The sequence below is a fragment of the Heteronotia binoei genome, chromosome 12 (assembly GCF_032191835.1).
Source record: "Heteronotia binoei isolate CCM8104 ecotype False Entrance Well chromosome 12, APGP_CSIRO_Hbin_v1, whole genome shotgun sequence".
NCBI lineage: Eukaryota > Metazoa > Chordata > Lepidosauria > Squamata > Gekkonidae > Heteronotia > Heteronotia binoei.
The window spans coordinates 71621417-71648097 of record NC_083234.1 but is presented as its reverse complement, the minus strand read 5'-3'; the positions used below and the strand labels follow the sequence as shown (position 1 = coordinate 71648097).

Below are 26681 nucleotides of genomic sequence, written 5' to 3'. Positions count from 1 at the left end.
ACCATCGGTCCATCAAAGTCAGACTCAGTACCATCTACTCCTAGAGGAGCTCTCCAGGGTGCTAGAGGTTTATTCATATCACCTGCTACCAGGGACTGAACCTGGAAACTTTGCATGCTAAGCAGATGTTCTACCACTGAGCCACAGCCCCTCCTGGAAAGCTGACATGCAAGAGATGGGCACTGGGAAAAAGGTTCAAATAAATTTGGGTTCAAGACCTCTTTCACACGGACAGCTTTCACCCAATGATGAACTAGTGGTGAAATTTGACTGAAAGGATATTGCTGCCACCAAATGATCTCTTTATAGCAATGTAATTAGCACAGCATTTGCAGATTCCAACTGATAGGTTTTCATACATTTTTTTCAATGTCTGTGGTATTGTCAATAGTTTTTAATGTGAATATCAGTATGAAGTTCATCTTTACCATTAGAGTATATACCCATCACCACACCTGAAATGATAGTGGTATATTTGTTAGGGCAGGGATCTCTCATACAGGCATGCTTCCTGGAAGATCAGCTGTGGATATTTTGTAGTTGAACTAGAAGGTTACATATAACGATTCACCCAGAGGGAGGAAGAGATGCAGAATTTGAATCCTGGACAATCCCTGTGCGCCAGGCTTCAGGATTCCAGTAGGTTGTGGTTCAGTGATAGAACACACACAGAGGCCCCATATCCAGTGCCATCTCCATTTAGAGCAGAGGCCGAATGAGGCCCCTGGAGGACTCCTATCAGGCCCCCAAGCAACTGTTTCCTTCTCCCTCTCTCTTGCTTTGCATCACCACTTGCTTCGCAAGGTTTGCTCAACTGCACAGGAGTTACAGAGCAAAACCTCTATTTTATCCTTTGGCTGAGGCTCCTCCCTTGGGGAGGAAAGGAGTTAGGGGAGAGCTTGCTTTGCCAGGCTCTCTCAATTGCACAGCAGAGTTACTAAGCCAAACCTCTCTTCCTTCTATTGGTTGAGGCTCCTCCCCCTCCTGGTCCCCTGGGGAAGGAAGGAAAGAGCCAGAGCTTCCTTTGCCCAGTTCCCTGGATCCCATGGGTGAAATACAAAGAAAGCACCTTTAAGATCAACAAGTGCTAATGTATTAAGCATGTTTTAAGGGTTTAAAAAAAATTGTGTTTGCGTCCTTTATAAAGTTTCTATCTCTGCTACCTAACCTTACATAGGTACACATGTGGCTTGGCCCAACATGGCCCAGCCTGACAAGATCTCATTTAAGTCAGATCTGGCCCTCAAAACAAATGAATTTGACACCCCTGATTTAGAGGATCACAGGTGGTAGGTGCTGGGAAAATTTCTGTGACTGGGATTCTGGAGAGCCAGAGTTGACAACGCTGAACTGTGTGTGTCATGTGCTGCCCAGATGCTTCTGACTTATAGCGACCTTATGAGTTAATGATCTCAAAAATGTTCTATAGTTAACAGCCTGGCTCAGGTCTTGCAAACTGAGGGCCATGCTTCCTTTATTAAGTCAATCCATCTCATGTTGAGCTCGATGGACCATGTCACTCTTTGCACACAGAGTTTCCTAAATTCAATATCTGGTGTCTCCAGCTAAAGGATCTCACAATAAACGTTGGAAAAGATCTTTCTCTGCCCTGGACTCTGGAGAGCTGTCTCAGTCAGAGCACACAATGTGGAAATTACTGGGCAAAAGGCGCGAATGGCTTGACTATGGCCAAATGGGCTGTGGTCAGATTAACTCCTCCATGCTGCATTTCAATCCTGGACTGGACGCATAGTCATGTTTCATCCCAATACTAATGTAGGCAAAGGGATTGTTTGCAGGGGAGAATGTACTAAGTTCTAGGGTTGCCAACTCCAGGTTGGGAAATTCCTGGTGATTTGGGGGTGGAGCCTAGGGAGAATGAAGTCTGAGGAAAGAGCTCTGCAGAGTACAATGCTAGAGTCCACCCTCCAAAGCAGCCATTTTCTCCAGGGGAACTTATCTCTGCAGTCCAAAGATCAGTTGTAATCCTTGGAGATCTCCAAGCTCCTTGAGGCTGGTGACCTTATAATGCCCCCCAGGCCATTTTTCATCCATCCCGCCCCCAACAGAAACATTTAAACTAAACAAATAGTTTTAGACAGGAAATAAGTAGGGTGGTCAGTCTTCAGGTCCCAGCAGGGGTTTCCCTGCTTTTGGGGGCTTTGATTCATCAGCGGCCAGCTGGCTGGTGGGGAAAACCCCACCCCCTAACAGGGACATCACACAGTGATGACATCACTCCACATTTGGGGAGGGACGGTAGCTCAGTGGTGGAGCACCTGCTTGGTAAGAAGAAGGTCCCAGGTTCAATCCCCGGCATCTCCAACTAAAAAGGGTCCAGACAAGTAGTCGTGAAAAACAGCTTGAGACCCTGGAGAGCCGCTGCCAGTCTGAGTAGACAATACTGACTTTGATGGACCGAGGCTCTGATTCAGTATAAGGCAGCTTCAAACGTTCATATGATGGACGAATGGTATATGTTCATATGATGGACTTCCAAGTGACACCATCGTGTTAGGGATGTTGTGCAGCAACGCCCTGGCTTTTGGCACACTCTGTGGTTTTGAAGACAAAAAGCCATAAGAACATAAGGCTGTTGTTGGAACTCCCAAGATGGGAGCACATACGGCCGGGGCTACGCGGACTGCACTGGCTGCCAGTGGTGTACCAAGTTCGTTACAAAGTGCTGGGTATTACCTTTAAAGCCCTATATGGCCGAGGACCTGCCTACTTGAGGGACCGTCTCTCCCCATATGAACCCCAGAGAGCGCTGAGGTCAGCTGGAAAGAACCAGCTGAATATCCCTGGGCCAAGGGAGGCCAGATTGAAGACTACGCGGGACCGGGCCTTTTCCATTGCAGCTCCACTATTGTGGAATCAACTCCCAGAGGAGGTGCGGGCCCTGCGATGTTTAGACCAATTCCGCAGGGCCTGCAAGACCTACCTCTTCAAAATAGCCTTCACTTAATACTGAGCCAAGAAAGTTTCGCTGGATATATTTTAATCACTGAATTTTATAGAAGACCTAAGTTATAGCACCACAATGTTAATTTTAATACAAGTTGTTTTAATGATTTAATGATGATTTTATATAATTGTAATTGTAATTATCATGTATGGTTTTTTATTGTATATTGTATTTATGTGTTGTGAGCCGCCCTGAGCCTGCCCCGGCGGGGCGGGCGGGATATAAATAAAAAGTATTGTTATTATATAAGAGAAGCTGTGTTGGATCAGGCCAATGGCCCATCCAGTCCAACACTCTGTATCACACAGTGGCCAAAAATTTTTTTATACATATATACACACACTGTGGCTAATAGCCACTGATGGGCCTCTGCTCCATATTTTTATCTAACCCCCTCTTGAAGCTGGCTATGCTTGTAGCCGCTGCCACCTCCTGTGGCAGTGACCCCCTGTGGCAGTGGCATAGAGTTTTGCCCTCAAACTGGAGTGTCCTGTGTGATGTTGCTGATGCAATGACATCACTTTTGAGTGATGTCATCGGGATGCCCCCTAAATCCTCCCACCATGACAGCGAGGAGACTTAGCAACCCTAGAAATAAACCAGGCTGGTTGGGACATTTATAGGTGAGTGAGAATTAGCTGGTGGGATGGGGGGAAGGATTAAGTGCCTCTCCTTCCCATTCTCTGCTGCAAATGCCACCACCACCCCTCCAGCTGAAGAACTGGGGCAAGTGCGGCTTTGAGAAGATAAATTTATTGAGGCAATGTCTACTTCCACCTTTAGAAACAAAAACCTCAGAAAATGTAACCAGATGCTCTTCTGTCATATGATAACTGGAAAGATCCTAGCTGACCCAGGTGGGTGGGATTCCTTCCCTCTTCACATTTCTATTCCCCCCACTGGGGGCGGGGAAGTCTCACACAAGCTGAACGCACAGACTGAATGGGAAACCAGCCATCTCGGCATTTTTCCACCTTACTTTGCTTTTTTTGGTTGAGGTCATAATGCACCATATGGTATGGAACAGATAAATGAAAAAATAAAGACAAGAATTAGAAAGGGAAGGGAGAGCTGCCTGGGGGAATCCATTTCACCCTCTTAGTAGGTGTTGTGTTCTATGAGATGACCCCTCTCTTAACACAGATTTTCAGAAACAGTAGGCCATGCGTTGGTCCATGCCAAAATCCTAAATCCACGTGACACCTTTCACCAAAAAACTAATAATACCCCACAAAAATGTATCAAATATATTGAACCTCATGTGAGAAGCAATCCCTGCCCATTACCCTCTCACCCTACACTCACTTCTGGCATGAAGGCAACTTTACAGAGAGAGAGTGCTTAAAACATGAAATCTGCTGCCAGAGGATGTAGTGATGGCCACAGGTATAAACAGCTTTAAAAATGATTAGATAGATTCATGGTGGATAAGTCTATCAAAGGCTACTAGCTATGTTGACTGAGGGAAACCTCCACATTCAGAGGCACTAAACCTTTGAATATCAGTGCCTGGAGGCAACATCTGTTGGCCCTCCAGAGGAACTGGCTGACCACTGTGGGAGACGGGATGCTGGGCTAGATGGACCATAAGTCTGATCCAGCAGGCCTCTTCTGATGTTCTTATGAAGACCTTAGCCTCTATGCCCTGTTGTTGGTCCTCCAGAGGAACTGGCTGACCACTGTGGGAGACAGGATGCTGAGCTAGACGGACCATAAGTCTGATCCAGCAGGCCTCTTCTGATGTTCTTATGAAGACCTTGGCCTCTATGCTCTGTTGTTGATCCTCCAGAGGAACTGGCTGACCACTGTGGGAGAAAGGATGCTGAGCTAGACGGACCATAAGTCTGATCCAGCAGGCCTCTTCTGATGTTCTTATGAAGACCTTGGCCTCTATGCCCTGTTGTTGGTCCTCCAGAAAAACTGGCTGACCACTGTGGGAGACAGGATGCTGGCTAGATGGACCATAGGTCAAATCCAGCAGAGCTTTTCTGATGTTCTTATGAAGGCCTCAGTCTCTATGCCCTGTTGTTGGTCCTTCAGAGGAACTAGCTGGCTACTGTGTGAGACAGGATGCTGGGCTAGATGGGACCACTGGGCTGATCCAGCAGGGCTCTTCTCTTAAACCTGATGCCATTGTGAAAGGCATTCAGCCAAGGACAGTGTTCCAAGATAGGGAAAGTAACTTGGAGAACCCAATGGAAGTGGAAGACAATTCCAGAAAAGAGCCACTTGGGAGGCATACTGACAGATGGCGACAAGTGGGTTGTTTACCAAAAGGAAAGAATTTTCTTCTGTTCTCTCTTCTAGGTATGGGGTAGTTTCCATCAACAATAAAGTTTTCTCTGGGTTGTGAAATGAGACATGATGTGGTGTTGAGCCAACTGACGAGTTGATTTAAAGTAAGACATGGCACAATATGAACATTAGTCTAACTTGGACAAGGAAGAGGAAGAGGAGGAGAAGTTGGGCTGCAGCAGGACAGTACGCTTTAAGCAGTGGACTTTATGGACAATACATTTCTTAGGGAATTATTACTGGTGAGGATAAGAGAAGGCCTTGTAAAAGGCTTGTAAATGATGTAATCAGCAGAGCATTAACAGGGGTTTCAGCCAGTGAGGAGCTGAGGAGTATAATGCCACATAAATAAAAGGCAAAGTCCTGGTTTGAGGCCCCATAACCTGTGACATGAAGTATTAAAAACAATCCTCCTCTGAAAGTCAGGCACACACAGTCTTTTGAAAATCTCCAAACGTGGATGAACTTTCCAAGTTTTCTTTGGTGAGAAGGTGGGGAGGTGGAAGACCATATTTACATTGAGAAGACAGGGATGTGAAACATCTTGTATCCAGTGTTCCCTCTAAGCTTAGTGTGAGCTAGCTCACCGTTTTTTTAGCTCACACATTTTTGTCTCAGCTCAGGAAAAATGACCCCAGAGCAAACTAATGTATGCAGTAGCTCACAAATTTAATGCCAGCAGTTCACAAAGTAAAATTTTTGCCCATAAGACTCCACAGCTTAGAGGGAGCATTGCTTGTATCCCACATGTGATGGGAGTCTTGTGGCTCCCAGAGGACCAGTGGAGCTGCTCCATTGTGAAATCACAGGATTTACACACGTGTCTGCTCATACCTTTGGCAGCGGAGCCAATAGTGGCACCACAGGTCAAATGCAGGATGTGAAAGCAGAGTTTCTTTTCCATGCAAGCCATAGACGTGAGCAGAAGAGCACCACCGTGCATCTGGAAGCTTCTGTTGCACATCCGATAACGAAATCCCTTCAACCAACAAACATAGGGACTTTTAACTTGTAAAGAGACTCATGGTCTCATTAGAAGAAGATATTGGATTTATATCCCACCTTATATTCTGAATCTCAGAGTCTCAGAGCGGTCACGGTCTCCTTTACCTCCCTCCCTCCCACCCCACAACAGACACCCTGTGAGGTAGGTAGGGCTGAGAGAGCTCTTACAGCAGCTGCCCTTTCGAGGCCAACTCCTACGAAAGCTAGGGCTAACCCAAGGCCATTCCAGCAGGTGCAAGTGAAGAAGTGGGGAATCAAACCCAGTTCTCCCAGATAAGAGTCCACACACTTAACCACTACACCAAACTGGCTTTCATTAGGGAAGAGGCTGTGAGACAGTGGAACAGTTGAAAGCAGAAGGCCCCAGGTTCGATCTCCAGTACCTCCCTCTGAAAGGATCAGGTGGTAGGTGATGTGAAAGACCTCTGCTTGACACCCTGGAGAGCCACTGCCAGTCTGAGTAGACAATACTGACTGTTGTGATCCCCACCTTATGGTATGGTCTGCCTGAGGAGGTCAGGAAGGCTCATATTCTCTTACAGCTTTCTGCAAGCTATGCAAAGCTTAATTATTCAAGAGGGATTTTCTGCACAGATAATAGGGTTTGCATTGTATGAAATGACTCACAGAAGTTACTTGGATGAATGATTAGGAACTGTGGTCTACAGTATGTGTACAGCATTAGCAGGATCCTACTATGTGATTTTGCATAATTTAATGTGTGATTTTATTTAATTGGATTTTAATACTTAAGCTTTGCTTCAGTTCAGTTTTTAGATTTCTGGTTAGTTCTGCAACCCTAATCCTATTGCATTGTTTATTTGGATGTCTCATCCTGTCGACTGCATTGACTCACTCTGTGTAATCCACCCTGAGTCCAAGTGAGAAAGATGGACTATAAATAACGTTTTTAAAAGATTAAGAAGTTCTACCTGTGTCTTTGGAGAAAGAGGAAGAGGAGGCAGCTAGGAAATGAAGAACACTTTTTTATTGGTGCCTATATATTAGTGTTGCAGATGCATCTCTCCTATATGGAAAAGGTCATAATTTGACTTTCACGGGAAATTCTGACTTTGCATCCCAATTTTCAGGATGAAAAATGCAGAGTTAAAATGAATCAGTCTCTCCTGGGAGAGTAATTGGATTCAGGAATTGTCTCTTGTGACTGTAGCCTCCAGCTGTACCCAGAAGAACAACTACGCAGTGCATTATAGTATGTGCATGTGCAAGCGTGTGTGTACGTGCACGCACACACTGCACATTGGCAATCACACCAGCAGATGGAAGAGGAGCAGCACTTCCAGAAGGGGGGCTGTGGGAAGAGGATTAGATGATATTGACAATATGCAGATGCCTCTTCTATCAAGGATACAAAAAGGGAGGCCTCTTTGCGTAAACACAGTCTTGAATTCTCATCTCTCTGACTGTAATGAAGGGGGGCTCTTATTCATGTACATTGACAGAGTTCCTATGGCAAGCAAAAGACATACCTGTCTTGCTTTCCTTCTCCTTCTCCCTCTCTTTCTTTCTGCATTTCGTTCATAGGATTGCCAGCTCTGGGTTTGGAAATACCTGGAGATTTGGGGGGTGGAGCCTAGGAAGGACAGAGTTTGGGGAGGGGAGCGACCTCAGCCAGGTATAATGCAATAGAGCCATTTTTTTCCAGAAGAACTGAGTTTAGTCATCTGGAGATCGACTGTACTAGTGGGAGTCCTCCAGGTGCTACCTGGATTTTTGCAACCCTATTCATTCAGCTGCGCTCCTCAGGGGTGAAATTCTAGCAGGAGCTTCTTTGCATATTAGGCCCCACCCCCCTGTTGTAGTCAATCCTCCAAGAGCTTACAAGCTCTTTTTTTGTAAGCTCTTGGAGGATTGGCTACATCAGGGGTGTGTGGCCTAATATGCAAAGGAGTTCCTGCTAGAATTTCACCTCTGGCACTCCTATTTGATGCCCCTCTCAAAAAGCTGCTCTGGTGCTATTTGCATTCTTTTTACATACTAATAGGATTGTTGTTGGCTACACGGATCAACCAAACAGGAATCACATTGCCAGTTTGAAAAAATGGTCATGGCACTATTGAGCCCCAAATCACACAATTACAATGGTGGTATGGGCCAGAACTATCCTGGATTGAGGCTTAGGAAGCAGCATCAGTCCCCACTCCACAACACTGCTTATTGGGCAGTGAGCCCCATTCAAGAAAACTGGGCTTAATTATAACTAAACATGCATAGGTTTGCATTGCATGAAGAGCAGTGTGTGTGAGAGAGAACAGGATGGACAGACCAGCAGCTGCTTTCCCTAAGGCTGAGTGGAGGTGGGAAAGTGTTTGCCACCGCCATCTGCTCCTGCCCCCCCACCTGACAGTCAAGTGTTCTGATCCCTCCCTCTCCCATCTCCCCAGGAAACAGCTGCTGTGTCCCAGAACACTGTGGGTCGGGGGTACTGATGGGTGTCTACTACCACTACTCCAACCCTGGCAAAGCTCTGAGGTGGCCCTTGGAGAAAGTTCCTGAAATGCCTCCCAATCCTTTGCCCCTCTTTCCTCTTCTCTCCTTACACAAAGGCAGGGTCTGGGAGAGGGTTGTCAACTCTGGGTTTGGAAATTACTGGAGATTTTGGAGGTGAAGCCTGGGGAGAGCGGGGTTTGGGGATGGGAGGAGAGCCAGTTTGGTGTAGTGGTTAAGTGTGCGGACTCTTATCTGGGAGAACCGGGTTTGATTCCCCACTCCTCCACTTGCACCTGCTGGCATGGCCTTGGGTCAGCCATAGCTCTGGCAGAGGTTGTCCTTGAAAGGGCAGCTGCTGTGAGAGCCCTCTCCAGCCCCACCCACCTCACAGGGTGTCTGTTGTGGGGGAGGAAGGTAAAGGAGATTGTGAGCCGCTCTGAGACTCTTCGGAGTGGAGGGCGGGATATAAATCCAATATCTTCTTCTTCTTCTTCTTCTCATCAAGGTATAATGCCACAGAGCCAACCCTATGAAGCAGCCATTTTCTCCAGGGGAATGGATCTTTGTCATCTGAAGATCAGCTCCAGGGTAGCTCCAGGCCTCACCTGGCAATCCTAGTTCTGGAATGCATGTAAGTGGGAAAGGACAGAAAATATACTGGTGGGTCTCCTCCCAAGGCTGCCTCCTTGCATTGTAGGTAGGATTGGAAGGAGCGTGGAGGCAGTGCGGACAAATTCCTCTGCTGGACAGACCACCAACTCATAACTAGATAAGTAAAATTTCCACAAATTTTGAAACAATGGGGAAAATGCTTTTTTTTGGTGGGGGAGACCATAAAATTGGGGAGAAATTGAAATACGCAGCATGTAGTCTTCTTTCAAATCTAAACCTAGTATGCTGCTTCAGCAACATAACATACTCCATTTCTACCTTAGTAAGCACATAAAATTTTATTAATTGTCATATTTTTAAATGCCAGTTTTCCAAAAGCAAAACTACAAATACACCCAGTTCTAAAAGGAGAGAAAGCCGCAAACAGCTGCACCCTAAACTATCACAGCACATTGTGCTGAATCCAAAAAAGGAGGGAGAGGTTCCAGTGCTCTTCAAAATTTCTGGATTTTTTAAACTGGGAAAATCGGGGTGGGGGGGGAGCCCTCAGTTTTTTTCATGTTATACATTTCAACTGTTATAGCTCTAGTTCTAGTTTATATATGCTTCCCCCCTTTTTATTAGCTGCTGCTGAGTTCCCCCTTGTTCTGTTTTTTTTTAAATAAAGATTTTTAAAAACCCATTTGAAGGAAGTAAAACCTTGCCTTTAAAAGTATTTCTCTCATTTCTAAAGAAATAAAAGTTCATAGGAGGTTTTTTTCCGGGGCTCCCCCACATTTCCATTCAACAACATGAAAAAAAAAATCCTCAAGACTTTTGCCCTATACGTTTTGAGTGAGTAAAACCTTGCCTTAAAAAGCATTTCAAAGTAGTGTTGCCAGGTTCCCCCAGTCAGTGGGAGAGGGATGAGGACCAGATCAAGCTGGGACACTCCTGGCAATTTGGGGATGGAGCCTGGGGAGGACAGGGACCTCAGTGGGATACAGAACCATAGAGCCCACCCTCCAATGCATCCATTTTCTCCAGGGGAATTAATCGTTACAATCTGAAGATGACCTGTAATTCCAGGGGATCCTCAAGTCCCACCTGGAGGCTGGCATCCATATTTCAAAGTCAAAATTTTTCACAGGTGTCCAGCCAAACATTTCAGTGCTCCCCAAATTTCCCAGTTTCCCCAATTGGTTTTTTTTTTAGTCTCACTGAGAAAGACCCCTCTAATCGAGAAAGGCAGACTACATGTCATATAAACAGAAAGTCCACAAGAAGGAGACTTTTTGAGGCTTTTTTATTATCAGCAATTGGCCTCCTGTATCGTGCCCAATGTTCCCTCTAAGCTGCAGAGTCTTGTGAGCAAAAATTCTACTTTGTGAGCTACTACTGGCATTAACGTTTTGAGCTACTGCATAAATTACTGTGCTCTAGGACCCTTTTTCCTGAGCGAAGACAAAAAGGTGTGAGCTGGAGTTTAAAAATCTGTGAGTCAGCTCATGCTAGCTCAGCTTAGAGGGAACACTGATCATGGCACATTTGCAGGGCTTTTTTGTAGCAGGAACTCCTTTGTATATTAGGCCACACCCCCTTGATGCAGCCAATCCTCCAAAAGCTTACAGTAGACCCTGTAATAAGAGCCCTGTAAGCTCCAGGAGGTGTGTGGCCTAATCACCTAACCCCTAAACATCAGGGGTGTGGCCTAATATGCAAAGGAGTTCCTGCTACAAAAAAAGCCCTGCATATTTGTATGAATGACAGGATTTGTTTTAAAAACTTCAGTAAAAGCCCCCTGCTGGCCTGTGGCTGCTGCAGGGACAGGGGCAATCAGAATGTAGGGAGATCCGCCATCAGGAAGCCACACTGCCACTGACTTACACTGCCAACTGAAGCAATAACAGGGCTTCCAAAGGAAAACCTCACCATACACAACAGCCCTCATGGGAAAAAGGGAGCCATAAATTAGATAAGGAAAAAAAGCACCCTACACAACATACACCCAGGAATACTCCAGAACGCATGACATTGCTATTTTTCAGGTTTACAAATAATTTGGATTTTTTTTTTAAAATCCTAAGGAAGGAGTAATAGAAGAGAAGGAAAATACACAGACATCATCTGGGACTTCTCCCCCTCTGCCGCCCACACAACCATATTGGCTACAGCCTCATCCCTCTGAGCTGATTCTTTTCAAGATATTGAGATATTCCCAACAAGGGCAACACATTCTGGGTCAGAGGAATGTTCCCCTGCTGATCCAGCCACATGAGATGGGGGGACAAACAAGTATCTGACAAACCTGCAGAGAGATGCCGACAGGAACAGAGATCGAGATGGGTAACCATGTTAGTCTGCCTGCAGCAGTAGAAAAAAGCAAGAGTCTGGCCGCACCTTCAAGACTAACACAATTTGTGGCAGGGGATGAGCTTTACGTGAGTCACTGCTCGCAACTTCAGATCAAGCAGAGACTCATGAAAGCTCATCCCTTGTCATAAATGTTATTAGTCTTTAAGGTGCTACTGGACTCTTGCCTCTTTTCTACTGCAACGGGAACAAACAGTAGACACTCCAGTCTACTGAACCTCTGGGGGGGTGGGTCCTCTCTTCCAAATACACACAAAGACACAGAAGGCTTTCTACAGTAGGAAATTCTCTGCTGGTTGAGGAACACCAGCCGTATAACTCTTAGCATTTATACAGCATTTCTTGAGAGTCCATTGTCTGTCACTCAGGTTATCTCAGGTAGGAACCAGGGCATTAGCATTCAGCATTGAGGTGTCAGAGAAAACAATACCTTTAATCCTAATCCTCCTCCTCTGTAACATCTCAGCAATATCATGCCTTTCTGTGGGTTGTCGGCTACTAATGGTAGAAGTAGGGAAATACACAACGTCACAATCTTAGGACACAGGGCAGGTTGTCTGAGGTATTAGGAAAGGGGGGAAATGGTTGCCAGGTTTTTGCAGCAGCCAAATGTTTAACATTTATTTAGATATTTACACCTTTACTCTCCAGTGGGGACCCAAAACAGCTTAAAACATGGTTCGGCTTATTACAAGAAACCCATGAAGTCAGTTACATTGAAAGAAAGTGACTGGCCCAAGGTCACCCAGTGAGCTTCCATGGCACAGTGGTGACCCGAACCTGAGATTCCCAGATCCTAGACTGACACTTTGGCCACCATATCAGAATGACTCATTCATTTATTTAATGTGGCATAATACTGACTTCACCCTGGCCTGCAAGGCCCAGGCTAGCCTGGTCTCCTCATATCTCTCAAGCTAAGCAGGGTCAGCCCTGGTTAGTACTTGGATGGAAGACCACCAACAGAGTCCAGGGTCACTACACAGAGGCAGGCAGTGGCATACCACCTCTGAACATCTCTGGCCCTTAAAACACGGCTGCGACGTGATAGCACTTTACACACATACAATGTTTAATTCTGCCCACTTCTTAATAACTTCTGAAGAACTTCATAAGGTAGGATAATATCAGCATCCTCATATTGCAAATGGAAGGCTAAGGCAGAGACAGAATGTCTTACACCTAAGGCCAGGCCTCAGATTCAGCAGGAGCTGAACATTTCTGAGGGTTTCCCCACCTCCTCCCCACCTACCTTGTCCATTGAATAGTAGGTGCAGCTGCATAACAATCCCTGGATTAGGAGAGCGGGCAGCCAACCAGCCACCAGGGGCTTTGCCATGCCCCCAGAAGCCCTCATTAGCCCTGGAGAAACCCACACCACCCTTTCTCCACTTCTTATGTGATTTTGGGCAGTGGGTGGCTTGCTGACCTTTTGACTGGGGGGGGGCAGCCCAGGAGAGCCCCAGGAGAGTGAGGCCTGCTTGGGCTGGCTGGATCTCTTGCCAGCCCAAGCAGGCCTTGCTTGCCTGGGGCTCTCCTTTCTTGAATCAGGTTGTTTTTGGCTGGGGGGGTTGCATATGCTAATGAGTTATGCTAATAGGCTCCACCACCTATTTTTCTACAAAATGACCCCTGCCTGGCTACTTAGTCAGACTCTTATAATAGAGGCAAGGTACCAACTGATGCTTTTCAGGGTGATAGCAACGACATTGCATGGGCCACCATATACCAGAAGCCCTGTTACAAAGCAGGGGTATAAAAATACAAGCAGGATGACATTTTAATGCTCCACAGGATCACAGAACAGGAAAAGAAATCTAACAGGCACATGGAATGCATTTATTCATACAGATGAACACCAGGGTGACTGTAAGCACAGTTATACCCTTCCAAGTTTATTTTAAATTAATGGGGTTTGGAGGGTATGACTCTGCTTAGGATTGCACAATTATAAATACCACCCACATTAGGAGCAACAAGCTCTTAATTTCCTGTTTTTATGCCAGTCTTCTGATGAAGAGGTATTTGCTCAAAACACATTCATATCTACATGAATAAATTCAGGGGTGGAATTCTAGCAGGAGCTCCTTTGCATATTAGGCCACACACACCTGATGTAGCCTAATATGCAAAGGAGCTCCTGCTAGAATTCCACCCTGAATAAATGTATCTCTTGCACCTGTTGGATGTCCATCTTTTCCTAGTATGAGACTGGCCCACTATCCATTTGACTTCCATTTGACTTCCCACCACCGACTCCATATGCTGTGCCACCTCCCAAGTCAGCCCTCCTCCTAGGAAGTGTGTGGACAAAAATACGGAGCAGAGGTTACCTGCCGGTGATTTCGATGTTGGAAACAGCATAGAAGTATTTGTACAAGTTCTCCCTCTGCACATAGGTGCCCCCGAGCGCTGGTCTCAAGAGCCTCAGCCGCAAGTCTGTTACAGTGAAGAACTCCTTCAGACCTTTGGCACTTTCCAGCCGCGTGTACAGGTTGTCCATGTTTCTGAGATCTGGACCAGCAAAAATGGCAAAACGGTCTCTCACCTCAAAGCGAACATTCTTCTCCTTCTTGGAGCCCGCCCAGCGGGAATATTCCTCCGTGCAGATGATCCTGTTGGCGCTGGTGGCAGAGAGCTCCCTGACCCGCCGGGCTTGCATGCCAAAGGCTTCCATGCAGTCATCCGCATAGTACTGATATGGGTGCCAAGTCCTGCCATTGTCCAAGGACTTCTCCAGCATCATGACAGTGGGGCGGCCATACTCAAACGTCACTACAATGTCGTCTGTCAGCTCGATGCTCTTGTTCCAAGATAGTGTGATGTTGGCCAACAAGGGCTCTGGGTAACGACTCCACGTCACACTCTGCCAGTAGGTTGCCAGGCCTTCGTCTTCTTTGTCGAACATCAGCTTTGGCGGGTGTGCCAGGTCAGGGTTGGATGCGTCACACTCGTCGCTGCACAAGTACGGGTTCTCCTGTAAGAAGAACAACAGTAACAAGAGAAGAAAGGGACCAAGGAGAGCCAGAGCTGACAAGCAACTTGTTCCTCTGTGGCCACAGGGGTAAGAGGGCAGCAGAGGAAGTTGGAATAAAAATCAGTAGACAGATTTTCTATTCCTTGGATCAACCATCAACCAAGAGAGAGACTGCAACCAAGAAATTAGAAGAAGACTGAGACTAGGAAGGGCAGCTATGAAAAAACTGGAAAACATCTCTAAGCTAGAGTTACCAAATGTCTTCTTTTTAGAGGACAAGTTCTCTTTTGGGCTCTTAAAAAACCAATGAAAATGTCCTCTTTTGGGGCTGGGAGGCTGAGCCTGTTTTGCCATATAGTCCCCCAGAGGAGGCAAGTTTCAGCTTAAATAGCAGGGGTATTTAAAATGAGATTTGTCATTGTGACTTGTGAAGTAGTCAGGAAAAGCCCTCTTTTTTACTTTTCAAAATATGGTAATCCAGTTAAGTGTTAAGGAGGTGTAACTGGCAACCAAGACAATTCATCCTCTACTATTCCTCATTATTATGTAGGGATGAAGAAAACCGGCAGGGAGAAAGTTGATTTGTTTGAAATGTGGTGTTCGAGGAGACAAAAGGGACAAATAAGTGGCTTCTAGAGCAAATCAAGCCTGAACCTTCCCAAGAAGCTAAAATGACCAAAGTGAAGCTCTTGTACTTTGGTCACATTATGAGAAGACAAGGGTAACTGGGAAAGACAATAATGCTAGGAAAAGTTGAAGGCAGCAGGAAAAGAGTAAGACCCAACATGAGATGGATTGACTCAATCAAGGAAGCCACAGCTCTCAGTTAGCAATAACATCTGGAGGTCATTAATTCAAAGGGTCACCATAAGTCAGAAGCTACTTGATTGACACTTAATACACAGAGACACCTGAGCCCATTTTGCTAGGAAACAACCATATCTTGATAGTTGCAGAAGCAAAACCAGTGGTCACTGATCTTCCAAACAGGTAATGCCTTTGCTATGCCATGCCTTTTATTGGCTTGCAGTACTTGCCTCACAAATTTGGGAGCCCACGATCAAATACTGGCCAAGGGGATCACATGCAGAAATAGCTGACATCAACCATGACCTCTTCTGTTTGAATGTAATTTGAAAAGCGTTTTTTTTATAAATCTCCTGATTGTTTCCAATAACAGATGTAAAAATGTAGAGATCTAATAGCTAAAAAACTACTGTCTCTATCACGTGATCTGGTGACCAGACACTAAAGGTGTGATTGAGCACATTCAAACAATATGTGGCAACCTGTTCCTGCACAGACTGTCAGTCCAGACGGGATCTCAAACATTTAACTGCTCCCCATGGTTAAAAATAAAACCCTGCACCAAATAAACTACTATGTTAGAGCCCAGAACCCTCCTCCCTGGTAAGTCAGTTGATTATGGGCAAAAAAGCCTGTTATCCATTTAACATAGTACTGTAGGATGTTTCTCTTTTCCACGCACCTCCCCCCCCCATACTAAGTCAGCCTAAGTCCTCTTAGAGACAGGCTTAGCTAGACATGGTCACAAACCAGGAAAATGGTGGTTCATGTCGGTTCATGGTTCATTTGATTGCATGAACTGACTGAACCATGAACCAACAAGAACCACCATTTTCCTGAACCAGTTTGTGGTTCATTGGGGTGGTAAAACAGCTCCCTCATGAGTTAGAGAAGCCAAAATCATCAACAGTCTTCAGCAGACTGTCCTCCACCTGCCCTCCACGTTTGGCAAAGATTGGATTTGGAATGTCCAAGTTATAGCCCCTCCGAAGCAGATGCCCCTAGGAAAGCTCAGCTTCAGCTCTCGTCATGACAACTAACACTTCTCTCTTTGTGCTGCAAAGTGAAACCAGCAGAGTCAGGGTGTCTGCTCCCATAGAGCAGAACAAGAGCTCTGTGATTGGCTCCCAGAGCTGCCAATCAAGCTACGGGCAACTGCTATGGATGTTTCTAGGGCTCCCAGAAGTCCACCGCCAGCGTTGCCTAAGGCTGTCTGGTGAATGAACCCAACAAACCACAAAGGAAAACAGGCAGTTTGTTTTCCAGTTCAGGCATGGCCTAACCAATCAAATCAGTTTGAAGTGAACCATGAACCAGCCTGGTTTGTGCTCAAATCACAGTTCGTTTTTGGTTCCTCCCCATGTCCAGTGTTAGGCAATGGGCAACAGAATCAGCTGCATGGGACCCTGTGGGCAACTGCCCACAGCCTCACCCACTCAAAGGAAGGAAAAAGAAAAGAAGATCTTGGACTCAGACAGCTGACTTCTGGTGGCAGTGATGGCCACCTCACACAGGACAAGGGCCATACTTTGCTTGGCCTTGGTAGGGGTGGGATGGTGGCAGTGATTCTGGGATCCCATCATGGACATTTGCCCCAGAATAACAAAGACTGCCCCTAGTCCAGTCTTGTTCTCTTTGGATTAGCAGTAGATTTCCAGAGGTCTCTTCTTTAACAGCTGCTCCCTACAATGCCGGTGATAGGACCTTACACATACAAAGCATGGGGTCTACCTCTGAGCTCCTCCACGACTCCACAAAAGCATGTGAATAATCACCATTTGAAGGAAACAAACACAGAGCCAAAAGATGGGGGAGGGGGAATGAGTTTATAAATGAGTCGTGTGGGCGGCCTCTCACTCCACATGCCCTTAAACCTTGCCTCACATGATATATGACACTAAAACACTTCCCACATCGTCAAAACAAGTCATAAATGTCATATCCATGTAATCTGCCTTCCAGCTTTTCCTTACGGTGGATTTTAAAGTTCTTTTGAGATGTCATTCAGTGGTACTCTCCATGATAATACTTAGTCAGATGGCCTAGATACAACGGGAGAATGTCTCAAAAGCAGGAGGAGATCTTTGAGATGCCTAAGTCAAGTGGACATCCTTCTCTTGGTCATAAGACTCAGGAGCCTTTTGGTGACTATGGATGGACAATCCAAAAGACACTTTCCATCTCCCACTTTCCACATCCAAAACAACTCTCATGATCTAACACTGCACGACAAGGAGCCTGGACAAATTGCTACGACATCCATAGGAACCCTCCAGGGTCAAAGGCAGTGGGGGTGGATCCAGCCACCCTCCAGGTAGCCTTCCTCTAACTGAAGTGGCTCTTCCTCCAAAGAAGGCTTCAAACTTATGCCAAAATGAAAGATGGTGTACTTATTAAGTAATTTTTTCAGACTGAAGTGGTAGGTTATGGGTAGGATCCATCCCAGGTTGTCAACTGAATACTAGTTGCTGGACAGCTAGCGGCAGGGAAGGCTGCTTGGATGCAACCACTGGTGGGCTTCTTGGAAACATCTGGCGGGTTACACAGTGCTGAATTAGATAATCCTTAGGTTTGATTCAGCAGGATTTTAGTATGTTCCTGTTAAGTTCTCCTGGACAATTCGTATTGAAATTAGTGAGACGAGAGTGCTCTTGGGTAGTCCCTGCTTATTTCAAAGGGGTATGAGCAAGAGAACTTTCCAGTGGACTTTGTTCTCCCCTATGGATCAGATCTGGTGTTGGTTGTGATCTTTAAAGCCCCATGTGTCTTGAGACCAGGGTATCTGAGGGACTTGTCTTTTCCCACATGTTCCTGCCCAGGAATAAAATTCATAGAGAAAGGTCCTCTTGACTGGTCCATCAATCAAAGAAGCCCATCTGGTGCATATTTTTCAGAGGCAGACCCACAATCATGGAAAAACATCCCCAGAGAGATGCGCCTCTCCCTCACCCCATTTACAATTTTTTTTGAGTCAGCTGAAGGTGCTTTTATTTAGAACTGCATTTGGTTAACTTTACTAGCAGCCCTGAGTTGTGATTTTAAATTTTGGTTTCTATGTTTTTAATATTTTTAATGTATTTTATGGGTTTTATCTGTGTTGCAAGCTGCCTTGAGCTCTGTAAGGTAAAAAGGTGGCTAAGAAATGCTGTTAATAAAAATAAACAAAGTCCGTCCTACTCTCCCTCAGCTGCCCTTATTGCCATTTAAAATCTTCTGCACCATCTCCTAAAACTATCCCTTTTCAATTTCCAGGAGCAAAACCTGTTTTTAAAAGAAGTTTGTAAAGGAGAGAAATAACAGAGTTCAATGCGATTGGGAAATTCTTCTCATGACAGAGTGGCCATTGTAGAGGACTCTAAAATTCCCCGGGGTGTGGACAGAAGATATTTTCTCTCTTTCCCAAAATATTACAACCTGTGGGCAACCAATGAAGTAAACAGGCAGTAGATTCAGGACGGACAGAAGGAAAGACATCTTCACATAACACATAATTTATGAAACTCATTGCCACAAGACATATTTATTGCTACTAGCATAGGTAGCTTTAAATAAGGCCAAAACAACTTAACACAGCATGTCTCCATCAATGGCTGTAATGGAACAAACTTGTCCTTGTAAAGCAGACAGCAGAAATTAGGACTTCCATTTTTTCCCCTTTACATTAACGAAGCTGGAAATTAATGTTATGTGATTCACCAGCTAAAAAGTCAATAGAAGCCAGATGGGAAAGGGTTAGGTAGTGGTTAGAGGGAAGGCTTCATTGGTAATTTATCTATTCACCTAGTTGTACTAAGAAGAGGAGTTACTCCATGCCTGGAGAAAAATCTCTTAAGTTTTGGCAGCTTCCAGCACTTTGAAACAGCGAGCTGATTTGGAATCTGTTCTATATCTCTCAGGGTCTAAACAGCATGAGACAATTACAAATTTGTCAGTTTGCACAAGGACCCAACCTACAGGGTATAACTCCAAGAGACTTTAGCGAAGCTGCTATGCTAACTGTAGGCGGAAGGTACGCAACAGGGCGATTTCTTTTGTGAAGCTCACTTCGCTGCCAGGATCCGCTCCAGCACTCTTCAAAGCTTTGCTCTTGTTTCAATAATACCAGGACTGGGTCCTTAATGGACAGGGTAAATTGACTCTTTTGCAAGCTGATCAAAGCATTTTTGTAGTTCAAACCCCACCAAAGTATATTTTAAATGAAATTATGTTATTAATGGATAAGTTGAGTATTTTAAATAAAGCAGACATCTGTTCTGAACAGTGAAAGCTGCAAAGACTTTATTTAAATTTTCCGGGGGGGGGGGATAGCATACAAGGGCAGCCTTGTTTTAAAAACACTCTCTGGTGTTACTTATGGTCAGGGCAAGAAGGGAGATTCAGCTTTATAAGGGTGGTTGTTCTATGGAGCCCTCGGACAGACTGGTGGCAATCGGAATAGGTTAGGTGATGCTAAACTGCACAGAACTATTACGCTCCCGAGCAAGTCTGCTTCCTTCTCTCCCTCTCTTGCTTCCTTCTGCATCACAGCTTGCTTTGCCAGGCTTACTCAATCACTCAGGAGCTACAGAGCAAAGCCACAACTTTCTTCATTAGCTTAGGCTCCTCCCTTGGGGAGGAAAGGGAGAGAGGGAGAGATTGCTTTGCCAGGCTCTCTCAATCACACAGCAGAACTACTGAGCCAAGCCTTTCTTCCTTCTGTTAGCTGAGGCTCCTCCACTTCCTGGTCCCCTGGGGAGGGAGGAGAGAAGCCAGAGGTTCCTTTGCCCAGCTCCCTTGATCCCATGGGAGAGATACAAAGAAAGCATCTCTGCGTTCTTTATAAAGTTTGTATCTTCACTTCCTGGCATTACATTTTATGACACATGTGGCTTAGCCCAACAAGGTCTCATTTATGTCAGATCCAGCCCTCATAACAAATGAGTTTGGCACCCCTGCTCTAAGGCCCCTCCCCTCCCCAGGGTCTGCCGCCAAATCTCCAGGTATTTCCTAACTTGGAGTTGTCAATACGACATATCAGATGCACCTATCTAAAGACAAATGCCAGTTCACTTTGGGTCTTGGGGCACACACACACATATGCAGAGCTGAAGTCTGACTCCATATATCCCCTTTATAAGAATGTAATATAGTGGGTTCAATGCAATGAAGAGGTGAGGTGGTAGTGATCATCAACTCTAATACCTAATAAAGAGCTGATAAGGGGGATATATGGAGTCAGGGATCTCCATCTTGACTTTTATCAGATGCTTGCACGGGAACCCTGAGTTGTATATAGTCGGCCTCTTTGGCCTAGTTCTTCAGTCTTTGAGAGGCCGACTATATACAACTCAGGGTTCCCGTGCAAGCATGTCATTGGATCATTCAAACCAGCAGGGGGCCCGTGATTGGAGCAGGGCAGTAGGGATTTGGATCATGCTGTCCATTGTTCCCAAGTCCCCAAGCTCTGTTCTAATGGCTCCAATAAGCCAGGCAGGAACACCCATATAAGTCTTCACTTGAATCCTCATACGCAACAAAGGACTTACAAGTGTCAGCTTGTGTTCAATTGCATCCTATTGATCCTAACCACATTGCCTATACTGCTTATTTGTTTAGAACTAACCCTAGGGCCCTTTGATAGAATGCTAGGTATGCCAACCAGGGGGAGAGAAGAGCAGGGCGCCAGAGGCCATAAACAGCGGGAAGACCAGAGGGAGGCGCCGCCGCTTCCCAGCCGCGGCAAGGACATCGGCCGGAGGGGGGAGGCTGGATGGCCCAGGAAGGGAGATAGCCAGCGTGTGAATCAAACGCCTGGGAGAGGGAAAATAACTTTGTTTTGAGAATGATTTAGAGGCCCCTGTCTTTGATGTGCCCCCATAAATGCTAGTGCCTTTTCAATGTATGTTATCACTCTCAAAGACCTTCTGCAGCAGTAACATTGTATATTCAATAAAAAGAAACTTATTTCAAAAGAAAGAGTTCTATTATTTTGAAGATTCGATGAACCCTGCGCTGACATTTTGAGAGTGATCCCTAAAAAGGGGCTTATCGGCGCCAGTCACTTCTAGCGAATGGCTACAGAGGCACCGGACGACCGAGAGCCTTGCATTCCTGAACTACCGGGGTCCCCGGCGTGGTACGTGACTGAGAAACGCAAGCCGCGGAAAGTGAGCAGCCAGGTGCTCTTCATCACCCCGAAAGCGTGGAAGCACCGCACCCCCACTACCCTGATGGAAGAAGCCGTGCAACTCTTCTCAGGGATCTCCGTTTCAATTTGTATCTGACAAAGGCAGCTCTGACACTTGAAGTCTCATAAAAAGGTAAAGGTAGTTCCCTGTGTAAGCACCGGTCATTTCCGACTCTGGGGTGATGTCGCATCATGACGTTTTCATGGCAGACTTTTTATAGGGCGGTTTGTCATTGTCTTCCCCAGCCATCTACACTTTCCCCCCAGCAAGCTGGGTGCTCATTTTACCGACCACGGAAGGATGGAAGGCTGAGTCAACCTTGAGCTGCCTACCTGAAAACCCAGCTTCAGCTGGGATCGAACTCAGGTCGTGAGCAGAGAGCTTGGACTGCAGTACTGCAGCTTTACCACCCTGTGCCACGGGGCTGCTTGAAGTCTCATAACCCCTCCCCAAAAATCTTCTTGATCTCTATGATGCTACGAGACTCAGCTCTAGCTCTCCACACCAAGTGAGCATGGATTGGGCAGAACTGGTAGGGTGGCCAACTCTGGCTTGGAAAAATTCTGGAAATTTTTGGGGTGGAGTCTGTAGAGGGGGAGGATTTGGGGAGGGATATCAGTAGGGTTATGCCACAGTCCATCCTCCAGAACAGCCATTTTTATCCAGGGGAACTGATCTCTATAGCCTGGAGGTCAGCTGTAGTTTCAGGAGATCTCCAGGCCTCACCAGGAGTTGGCAACTCTAGAACCTGGTGTTCTGTTTCAGCCTGCAGATCACCTGTCGCCCCTGTGCCACCTGGAAGTACCTTGGCTGGATCTGATCCCCTGCCCAGACTAGAGCCATCTGTCCCGTCTCTCTTGGTGCATCAAGAGTCCTACAGACCTTGCAGCACCCTTGAGAGCTCCTTATGCGTCAGCTTGGGTGTTCTAAGGCCATGCTGTCGGCCTCCAGCTTGAAGATTACCCGATTAGCTTACAAAGCCCCTGTTCTGCTGAGGACAGCAGCAGAGCGCTTACCCAGACCCTGCGAGAGGTCCCAAAAGGAACCGCATCAACCATTTGTCCCACAGCACCAAAGAGGATGACCCTATTCTGTTCCAGGGAAAGAGGGAGGCAGCAGCAGGAAATGCAGGAGACCTATTAAACCGTGGCTCTGATTTGCAACGGGCGCTTTCCAGCTTTTTTATTCCCCCCATCCCCCACCCCAAATCCGCAAAGAAATCTGTCCATCACAGCAGAGTCTGACATTCAGCAGATGAGGGAGAGGCGTAAAGCTCTAACCTGGCTGTCATTCCCCTCCCCCCCCTCCCTCCGGCACTCCCAGCCCTGTTTTGACCCAACCTGTAGAGTAAGAAGCGCTCGGTCTCAGCTTGGAGGAGCAGATGGTCCAGAGCGCTAATGAATCGGCCCGTGTCTTTACCACGCGGGCTCCTGCTGGGGAAAGGTTTTAATAAACAGCAGCCATAATAAATAAACCCTTTGACTGATCTGAGCTCTTCGCTTTTCTCTCCCTCTCCCTCGCGCCCATCAACTCATGTGCACAGCAGGACCCTGAAATTACGTTTTTTTAAAAACTGCTGTGCGCTACAGTAATTTTTGCTTTTCGATTTTAAGGAAATGGCCTACTGGGTTGTGGGTTTTTTAAAGCACCCACAAGAATCCTCATTCCGAGGCATGTGATTCTGCCCCACTCCCACCCCAGTTTATTCTTTTATATAGATCAATTCTCCTGTCCCAACTCTAATGCCACATTACTTCTTCCCAAGTATTTTTTACTCAGCAGCAGATCACATTGCATGAGAGGAGGGGGGGGATACTGCAAGAATGTTAGTCTTTTTAAAGTTCTCCACCTCTTTTCAAGGACAGAGAAGATGAACTGGGTGAAATATGGATCTAAAGAGCCTCAGGAGTTCTCCCCCCCCCCCAACTGAATGCACCAGAATTTACTTCTGAGTAAATAAGCTTGGATGGTGTAAGGCTTGCTCAGTCTTGTCAGGTCTTGTCAGAAGCTAAGCAGGATCAGGCCTGGTTAGTACTTGGATGAGAGACCACCAAGGAAGTCCAGGGTCACTATGCAGAAGCAGGCAATGGCAAAGTTTCTTGCCTTGGGGGCCACAATAAGTCACCTATGACTTGATGGCACTTTCTAACACCAATTAAGTAGGATCAGACTGTAAGGTTGTATCCTAAGTGTGCTTTTCCTGGAAACAAGCAGCACCAAAATCAACAGGGCTTACTTCCAGGTAAAAGTCCTAGCCCAAATGAAGGTAGTCATGACTATGCTTGCAATAATCTCATACACCCCACTGACCAGAACAAAGTCTGAGTCCAGTGGCACCTTTAAAAAGACCGACAAAGTTTAATTCCAGGTATGAGCTTTCAAGTGCACGCACACTTCTTCAAAGTGTGCGTGCACATGCTTATATACAGAATTAAATTTTGTTGGTCTTAAAAGTGCCACTGTACTCAAAACTTTGTTCTATTTGCTTCAGACCAACACAGCTGCCCATCTGAACCAGGACTGACTAAAATATCCCACTGAAATTAGCTAAATTCATAGCTTTCAACACGGTTTACTATCAGGGCTTGTTTTGTAGGGGGGGGGGGAACAGCAGGAACTTATTTGCATATTAGGCCGCAACCCCTGACATCACCATTGTTTCACACAGGGCTTGTTTGTAGAAAAAGCCCAGCAGCAACTCATCTGCATATTAGGCCCCACCCCCTGCATCCAAGCCAGCTAGAACTGCGTTCCTGTGCATTCCTGCTCAAAAAAAGCCCTGCTCACTATTAATCTTATTGTGTTGGGATATTAACCCTTTTCTTTTCCTAGCCATGAACTGAAAATTCAGCCGCTTAAACACTCGCCACCATCTCTTGGTTTAATAGGAAAGAGAGGAGATAATTTAGTGAGCAAAAGCAGAAAAAAAAGTCAGGCTCAAGAAATGACAGGCTAGCAGTGCAATCCTAAACAGTTACTCCCTTCTAAATCCATTCAAGCTAATGGGTTTAGAAAGGTAGGATTCTACTTAGTATTCCCCTGTTACAGGCATTCCAACAGTAGGACAATTTGGCAGGTAGCATTCTGAGTGGACATGGATCAGAACCCATCATTTCTACTCAGGATCTCGCTCACCATTGGAAACACACACACCCCTTCCCTTAAAAGGTACTTTCACATCAGGCTTCACCTGCCTTTGAAGTCTGTCCCAGGCCTTTTATGTTAATATCTGATTTTATTAATGTAAGAATGAAGAAGTGCCAGAGAGATATTTGTAATGCAAATGAGCCCTCTAAACCCAAGGTAGATTTCCCCTCCCTCTCAACTTGGCATGAAAACCTACAAGACCATTAATGTGGCATACCACTGTAGAAACAAGCAATACACTGTTATTATAAACTGTCTAAGCTGTTTTAGGTCTAATGATGAAGTGGTCTACTTCGCAAGAGCGTTGTGAGAGTAAATCTGATCCAAGATTTTGCAAAAGTAGTGCTGGATAAATGAGGACTGGTGGTGGAGAAGATGAAGACCATATGTAGCAAGTTTCCACTGTTTTGATCTGATTTTGGTGAAAGACTAGAGAATGTCAATTAATATTCCATTAAAATGAATTGGTGGATTAAAAAGAAAATTGCAAAAGACTTTCATCCCAGCATAAAATAGTAGAAATCATGTTGTGATTTTTAAAAATTCACACTATGTTTAGCTTTGAAGTTAAAAATTATGTTGTTGAGTTTGGAAAAGGGCAGGGTGGTTGCAGGAACCAAAAATAACCATCTGTAGGTAATTAAATTTCATGCTCCGGGGCACAAATTGATAACCTGACGGAGATCAGGGCGGAATTCCCATTGAACTGGAGATACTCACAACAATTAATTTTCGCTCCATTCACAGATTTGGGGAAAGGGACCAGCCATAATTAATTTAGAGTGATTACTGCTAATAGCTGGTAAGTGCTAAAACATGCACACAGAGACTATCAAGCAGCAGGGAGGGAAACCGTGTGCAAACATACACAAGCTTTGCAAATGCTGAAAAATAGGGGGAATGATGCTGTGTCCCTCTTTCCTCTTCCATCACACAGATTAAATACCAAATTCATTGTCAGAAAAATGAAAAAGGGGGTGCAACATGGGCCTTTCAACACTGCCCCTTTCCCTCAGCATTATCAATTCATTCAGCTTCTGCAGGACATAAAAAGGTAAAGGTAGTCCCCTGTGCAAGCACCAGTCGTTTTCAACTCTGGGGTGATGTTGCTTTCACAACGTTTTCACGGCAGACTTTTTACGGGGTGGTTTGCCATTGCCTTGTTAGAAAAACAAAAAGAGGAGGTGCAACATGGGCCTTTCAACACTGCCCCCCTCCCCTCAGCATCATCCATTCATTCAGCTTCTGCTGGCATGGGGTACCAGAATTATCCAATTAGTGCTCCTGTCTGGAATGGAAGGGCCAGTATTCTACGGACTAGAAGCAGGAGCTAAAGCATGCATTCCCACATCAGCTGTTCCCTCTGTGCGTTCCAGTGTTGAAAAACATATGGGGCATATATCATTTATATGTTACAATCGATACCAGAAATGTGGTGAATGCTGACATTTAATGGTAATTCTGAAGGTTTTAGGCAACTCAGTGAGATATGTCAGGCCCCAAAACTGAACCAGTATTGAGCTGGAGAAGGTGGGGGGCAAGGGGAGGAAAGTTGCGCCCTTATTTGCATTCTCGAGATTTCTTTTTAGTTCTCTCCCCTCCCCCCTCCCGCCTTCTCTGCATGCCAGAGGAGCACAGAGAAAGGAAAGGGGAAAACAATCTTCCCACCAAAAAGCCATTTCCTGTTTCTTGGTAGAAGGGGTCAGGCACTGAATAATTCATGCTGCGGAAATGGGGTCCTCTCTCAGACCACGAGGGCTGTAATTCTGGCTCACCCTCATGCCCTTCCATTTCTTTCCCCTGCCCTGTGGTTTGGGTGGGCATATAGATTCCTCTTTTTTTCCCCTCCCACCAAAAGGTTGTCTAAACCCAAGGTCACTTCCTAGCAAAGCGGTGGCTA

General features: G+C 45.8%; 1 protein-coding gene across 2 annotated transcripts in view; it reads right to left on the bottom strand.

Annotated features, from left to right (window-relative positions):
• Window positions 1-26681, bottom strand: part of NTNG2 (netrin G2) — a 161649-nt gene that overhangs the window by 88902 nt on the left and 46066 nt on the right. For both annotated transcript variants that reach the window (XM_060251586.1, XM_060251585.1), the window contains one exon: window positions 14017-14660. In XM_060251586.1, coding sequence (XP_060107569.1) covers window positions 14017-14660 — 644 coding nt within the window. The remainder of the gene's footprint in view (window positions 1-14016; window positions 14661-26681) is intronic.